The sequence below is a fragment of the Brachyhypopomus gauderio genome, chromosome 7 (genome assembly GCF_052324685.1).
Source record: "Brachyhypopomus gauderio isolate BG-103 chromosome 7, BGAUD_0.2, whole genome shotgun sequence".
Taxonomy (NCBI): domain Eukaryota; kingdom Metazoa; phylum Chordata; class Actinopteri; order Gymnotiformes; family Hypopomidae; genus Brachyhypopomus; species Brachyhypopomus gauderio.
Genome location: NC_135217.1, coordinates 8,602,854 through 8,610,353, shown reverse-complemented (window position 1 = coordinate 8,610,353; position 7,500 = coordinate 8,602,854). Strand labels below are relative to the sequence as shown.

The following is a 7,500-nucleotide window of genomic DNA, read 5'->3' as shown; positions in this document are numbered from 1 at the left end:
TATTAATGAGACCAAACAGCCCGAGCAGTCCTGGCAGTGGGAGTCCGTCCCACTATTACACACCGGTCCCTACCGCTGGCAGGGGAAGAGCACGTTCGGACCATCTTCTCAAGTGGCCCGTTTAATTGAACTGAGTGTAGGTTCTGGAAGACAAAGGCCCGGGGAGACCTGATACCGTAAGACTTAAGGGGTTAGCCAATCCTGCGCAAAACACATGTGTGAGTGCGATTGTCCCTCTCTCTGTCTCTTTGTCTGATCACCCACGTCCTCATACATATCTCTCTTTCTGCCTCACTCTGGACACACACACACACACACACACACACACCTCTCAGCCGCATCCTCTTGGATGTGAGTTGCTGAAAGTGGCAGTGACAACCCACACCGCACTTTACCATACTTCCGTTCTGGAGCTGCACCAGACAGCCAGAGACACCCAGGTCCCACTCACTCTCTCTCTCTCTCTCTCTCTCTCTCTCTCTCTCTCTCTCTCTCTCTCCCTCTCCCTCTCTCCCCCTCTCTCTCTCCCTCTGTCTGAGAGTGCACCGTGTCACAAACCTCTTTTGATTTTCACACTGGTCCTCATACCGGAGCAGCAGTTCACATAAGGCTTCCTACACAAGACCTGCCAACAACAACAAGCAGCCTCAGGCCCGGGAACTTGAAAGCGTCTGCTGCGACGGAGGGATAATCTACAGGAGTGAGTGCTCAGCAGACGAAGAGAAGAAAAGAGGAGACAGTGAAGAAAAAGAGGAAACGCACAGTGGAGTAAAGAAACACACTGAAAACATGGAGTAGGAAGAGAACCAGTAAGAAGATCTTTCAAAGAGAAGCCAGGGACGATAACTGCTATATAAAATACTCCCCGGGGGTTCAGAGTATGAAGACCACTTTTGTCACGCAGACATGTCATAGGGGAAGCCCGACACCAGCACAAAGCCTGGATGTGGTAGGAAACATGGTGCACGAGCCAAACGATGGTGCTCTAAAACCTCTCTCCTACAGGAAAGACCTGTAGTAAATATCAGCAGCGGTTATGAACATGGCTGACGTGTGAGGAGACCCACGGTACAGTTTACTGTTCATCCCCCTTGTCAGCTAATTGCCAAGTCGATGCTTGCCAAAGAAACAGGTCTGCTTCTGCGAAACATCGGAGATCCCCCGACCTGGAACGAGACAGAGTGTGGTGGAGCGGGACCAGAGCGATGTAGTAGGATCCAGTCAGGCGAAGCTCTTCTGCTTGACGGCCAGGCCTCCAGCCAAGGGTGGGGAACCTTAGGACAACTATATGGGGCTGTGAGTGACAGGGGCGCTAAAAAAAGTTATGTGCAGTTGTGAAGTGTTGGGGCCCGAGGAGATATCTTCTGCAGCGCAAGATGGATGCAATCTCTTGGAGGCCTCCGTCACCTTGCAGAACATTCCATAAAATGATGAAAGCAGGAGAAGAGGTGTGTGCGTGTGTGTGTGTGTGTGTGTGTGTGTGTGTGTGTGTGTGTGTGTGTGTGTGTGTGTGTGTGTGTGTGTGTGTGTGTGGGCAGATGCAAATGCCAAATGCATTTATGAGGGGATTGCAAAACTCTGATCATGAGAACTGCGGAATGAATGAGCCCAGCTGTGTTGAGAAACGCTGATAGAGTATGGCAACACTGGGAACATGACATGGTCGCCGCTGTGGAGACTCTAACGCCGTAAATGCTGTTGTTTTCATTTTTACGGCTCACTGCCATGTTCTTTTTGTTTTGTTGTTGTTGTTTTGTTTATATATATATATATATATATATATATATATATATATATATATATATATATATATATATATATATATATACCTGTTTGTCACATTTATAGAGAACTTGATGAGAAGTAGAAGCTACTGTTGTGTTGTTACTGGTGTTCAAGACCATGAAGATGTGTGAATCTCTATTACTATGACATCATCCTCCAATGACTGACATCTGCCCATCAATATTCATATGCATTGTATTGTTGATGGCTTGTTATAACACACTTAAGAGCTCTGAACTGCATGCCTCAATAATGCATTGTGTGATTTAATTTGGGTCGTGCCATTTCACGGGCTCTAATGGCCTGTCAGTGCGGCTTAGTGGTACACTTAACACATGAATACACGTTGATAACGTGGCGTGGAATAAGGCCACATATCATCAGAACTGGACCTGCAGACCATGGTGCAAACGCTCACACTGCTGAACACTAGAATGATCCGTCTACACCTTTGACTGATTGGTAAGTGGAACACTTCACAGTGATTCCAATGGAGAAGGAAAGATAGAAAAAAGGAAGAGGAGAGAGAGAAAGAGAGAGAGAGAGAGTGGGAGTGGGCACAAGAAAAGAAAGGGAGAGGTAAACAGAGAAGAAAGACAGGATGTGAGAAAGGAAAAACAGCTTGACATTGTTCTATGAAAAGTACATGGATTTTCTGCTATGAAAGTTACATAGACGTCTGGGTTTGTGTGTGTGTGTGTGTGTGTGTGTGTGTGTGTGTGTGTGTGTGTGTGTGTGTGTGTGTGTGTGTGTGTGTGTGTGTGTGTGTGTGTGTGTGACATGTTCTCATCTACATCACCTTCTTACAGCCCTGCCAGATACATTCTCTTTTCACCCAGCCCCTGAATTGTAATAAAATGCTCACTGAACGTAAGGGACTTGAGCTAAATTGATAATCTGCTAGTACTTGATAAACTGAAATACTTTTGAGGTCATCGCCCCTGGGGATTTAATACTGTTCTGGAAAAACGAGAGTGCACAACCACTTATCAGCAGAAGAGCAGCAGAAATGTTAGCTGGGCAGGTAACTTCATCCCACGAGGTTACTCGTACAACAACAATAGTGCAACTGTTTTTAGGGACAGCGAAGTCAGGGTTGAGGGCTTTCTGGGACAGATCACAATAAGTGTTGGTGGAAAAGCTCCTGACCACGGCAGTTTTGAGGGCACACCATTACCTCAATGACAGATCGTATCAGGTTTCAAAGAATTCCAACAGGTCACTGCTAAATTGCTCGATGCTTTTCCCAAAACCACAGATGAAATGGAGTCTCCCCAGTCGCAAATAAAATGAATATTTAGCCCTGTTGATCCAGTTACCCATGATGCTCTGTGCACGTCGTGCACGTACGGACGATGACGAATCACCATCTCAGACTTTTGCCAAGTACATCAGTTACCCAATGCATCAATTACAAGACAGCGAGAAGGATCAACTCGTCCTCATGGCTTAAACGTGACAGTGGAGAAGTCCAACATTTCCACAGAGCAGATCTTGCTCCTGCTGGGACTTTGGTAAACAGTGATTACTGTGGTTGGCTATGACGTCTGTCTGATGTCGTTTAGACACATGTGTCCAGGCCCGCCGGCAGGCCTGGAACCGTCATCTCACATCGCCCGTGTTCATCGCCGCACTCCCCATCCTGAACCCTATCTCATCTTTGCCACGCTGCCACCGCCCGCCCCAGTGCCAAAACAAGCTTCCCGGCAAACCCACTCGACAGCTTCGAGAAGGGAACTGTGACTGCACAGCCTAAGGACACCCAGGCCGTCCACAAGTGCCATCCTGGAAATGTGGTCTGAGTTAGGAAGATTAGGCAAGAACCGGGCCTAATACATGGTCCCTTTGGAGGAAAGGTGAAGATGCATAAAAGCTTTTTGTGCAGGCTGTAGGGAGCTTAGGAGCGTTGAAGGACAACCCATGCCTGAGATCAGAGGCTTTTCAGAGCAACAGGTCAAAACCCATCAAGCACAAGCCAAATGGCCATAATTCATATCGTCACAGGCCAAGCAAAAGTACTTTTTAGAAATGAACAAATGTCCAAACAAATATTGCAATCACCTTATTGCATGTGACAGTGAAGGATTACCGAAAGGCCCATTCAAAGTAATCTGTTAGCATTCCCTGACCTTCTCAGTGGTGCAGACATGGGGTCCCTAACATGTCCTCTCTTCTTGGTTCTGATGCTTCAGGGTTGATTTCCAGCAAGGCTGAAAGAGTTCTGTGTGTCTGCCCCAATATCCTGAGTCCTGAGATCCAAGAGCAAAGCCTTACAAAAAAAATATATGAGATTATCATAAGAATGTCTTCCCGCATCCTGACATGTGAAGATGTCAGAAGAAGCCACGGGGGAGAACCAGATCTCTGTTATGGGGGTTGGGCAGGTTGGACAGCCAACCATGTTTATCCTCTGCGTGTGTGGGAGGTCCAATCAGCTCAACAGGGCTGTCCTTCATAGCCAAGACGGCAGAAGAGGGGCAGGTCATGGAGAGGGCAAGAGGCTTCTGAAGACCAGGGTCAAACACCCCATGGGTCAACCTCCCTCTTGTTTATTTAATTCCTTATCCAAGAGCCGATTTTACAGATGAATTCTCTTAAGAGCCCAGTACAAAATTTTGTCATGACTGTGATAAGGCTTTTGACAGAAGCCCAGGTGTTTGACAGGTGTCTATATATTACCAGGAAATAAATGTATTGCAAGCACAGGATGTAACATACTTCATGTGGCAACCGTAGGACTTTAGTGTGAACGGGGGAAAATCGATCGCTGATGGTTTCAAATGGTGCAGCTTTTCAACTGTGTGGTCTTGCAAAGTCTCTTGTGATTGAACATTCCTGTTTCAGTTCAATGCTAAAGGGCTTGTAATCCAACTGGCCAGTCACAATGAAAACTGTCTGCGCACGTCACCATCCACACCCGGCATTACGCCATGCAGTCGCAGCAGTAACTCTCTTGCGATATGTGCCTAATCAAAGTTTGAACAAACCCAATCAATGCTGTAGGTCACAGTGCAACAATCTACACTTTAAGAGTGAGTTATTCGCAGTCCTGGACTTTTAGCACCCATGTATTTGGAAAGCCAAATCGGTGGTTTGAAAGCAAACCATTTAATTTCACACGCAAACTCCCATAGTCCTCAAGTGGCCAGTATCGATGTCTTGACCATTTCTACTACAAAACAGAATTCAGAGTTGAACTGGGTCTTGTTTCTATTGGACATAGTCCTCAAGGCCTTTTTCCACGTGGATGAGATCAAAACAAGAACTACAAGGTCCAGTGGAGACCGAAACGTTGGCCTTAAGTGGAAAAGGCGTTAGACTAAGGTCAAAGCCCAAACCCACTGTATCTGGCTGAGACTAGAACACCCTCGAGATGGCAGGGTCCTCTCCCAGTCTCACCAGTGCCAACGTAGAGATAACACAGACCAGAGCCATAGCCTTCCCACTGCAACACGTGGCACCTCTCCGTGTCCTCCATCACCACGAGAGGACAGTTTGAGGATGGCACCTTGAGAGCAAAGTGCCCACCGTGCCGAATTTCCCTGTCGAATTTTGATTGAGTTATGTTGTTTTCACTCAGTCGTAAAATGGTCAATTCAGCAGATGAAAGAAATATTCCAAAGTCAATAAAATTCCACTTTTTTTGGCAACAAAGCTGTGTCCACATACAGAGGCTTTCGTAACAGCCAATTACCACAAACATCTTGAAACAGTCAACAGTGCAGACCCTAACGCCAAAGTTTACATCTAACACTCCTGAGAAAAAAAAATATTCCAGAAACAAAAGTCAGCTTTAGGCAAAGGTAGCAAAAGGGGGGGGGGGGGGGGGGGGGGGGGGGGGGGGGGTGGGGTGGGGGGGGGTGGGTGGTGTTGGAGTGGTGCTACCACACATCACTTTCTGAATCATATTGGAAGTTTTTCATGATAAATGTTTTCCTTGTAAATAGAGCAGCGGTGAGAACTTGGACATGGGTTTAATGGCAGGCCGAGGTGGCACTCCCTGAAAACGATCGCTTCAGCCTGAACTCAACTCAGCAATGTCCAGTAAAGTTCTATTACAGCTCAAATGCAGCAAGCAAACACCTCTCACATCAAAGTGTCCGACTAAACATCTGTACTTTGCTCTGGATAAGTGTGTCACAGGACGTAAGCGGCGACTCACCCGTCCACGTATCTGCGTGCGGAGTCGCTGAGGTCGACGCCCCCCGGGGCGTGGCTGAACGGCGGCTGACGCAGGACGCGGTAGCGCAGTGCCTCACAGTCCCTGCACAGGGGGCAGTCGGGCTTGGAGACCAGCATGGTGGCGTCTATCTCCAGGTGCTGCTCCATGGTGAAGAACTGCACGCCGTACACCTCCTCCGTCACGTCCAGCCTGACGGTCAGCGGCGTGTCGCAGAACACGTTACTGGGGCCCAGCGAGAGGTTGTTTCCGCCCACGGTCAGGAGGATGATGTTGTGGATGGCGGGCAGCGCGGTCTCCTCCGGGGAGCAGAAGGTGACCCAGACCGTGAGCGACTCGGGCACGACCGGGTGGGCAAACTCCAGCTGGAGCATGCAGCCCTGCAGTGGACACGGCGGGGGCACCAAGCCCAGCTCCATGCCGTTGTGCGGACTCCAGGTGTGGACGCTGGGCTCACACACCTGCTCCACGTCGGGCGGACCTGGGAAACACATGCGGCACGTTACCACCACGAGTGAACGTGCGCCGACGCCAAGCTGCACTCATTTATTCAACACTCGACGGAGGAACCCGGCTAGACGTGCGAGCTGTCATAGTAGTGCCAGAAAAAAAGTAGCATTCCAAACATCTTTTGTGAAAGGAGATTTTGTAATGCCATGAATATGTTCCTATCAATTTCTAAAACGCATAGCTGTGAGGGTTTGTGTGTGTGTTCTGGAAAAATGATGTAATTCCTTTGATCCTGCCTAAATGGATCTACTCTGAACTTTGCCAGCAAATATTTTCTCTTATTCAGCAAGGGATGTGGAATAGATTTTACCTAAGCATATTTCAGGCAAAGAATAATAACTCTTGATTCCAACTGCAGGATCCAAGCCATTGTTACTCAAAACACTGTGCTTATCAAACAGATTCTATTTCTGGCAAACTATGTGGAGTACAAACACTTAATCTCCAGAACGGCTTCTCTCAAAGCAACAAATCCCTCTAACATAGAGTGATATCGTTAAAAAGTCCCATATAAAACGCTGAAGTGTTCCACTATTCCGTTTTAGTCCATGAAACATTATGTCCGAGGAAGTAAAACCGATGGCTTTTCCTGCAGGGAGCGCAGAGGTTTATATGCATTTACATACTTAGCGTTAGGGCACATATGGAAACGTTGCAGCCGGTACCTGCGTGAGCAGGAGCGTTGCGCAGGCTCGGAGAAGACAGGTTAAACAGTTGCGTGGGTGTGAGGACCAGGGCCGAGGTGGGCCCCACCACCTCTCATAGCTTGGCAGCAGGCCAGCTTTCCGTGCAACTAAACAGCCCGCTTTAGACATGAGGCCGCATAATGCCGTAATAATGAGTTCACTTTGTTCGATCGGGCTACGGCGGCGTAATGGGCAGGGTCGCCGTGGAGATGGGGCAGCCATGCCTCACGAGACGTAGCGTTTGGAGGAGACCGTGGCCCCCCGGGGGCAGGGAGTGACAAATGGCAGCGACGCGGAAGGCCGCTTTAACAGCTTGCAGCCAAGCGGACGGTGGCCAAA

The 7,500-nt window shown here is 48.4% G+C and overlaps 1 protein-coding gene across 1 annotated transcript in view; it reads right to left on the bottom strand.

Annotated features, from left to right (window-relative positions):
* Positions 1-7,500, bottom strand: part of pappaa (pregnancy-associated plasma protein A, pappalysin 1a) — an 80,487-nt gene that overhangs the window by 51,338 nt on the left and 21,649 nt on the right. The window contains exon 8 of the mRNA XM_077011456.1: positions 5,948-6,446. Coding sequence (XP_076867571.1) covers positions 5,948-6,446 — 499 coding nt within the window. The remainder of the gene's footprint in view (positions 1-5,947; positions 6,447-7,500) is intronic.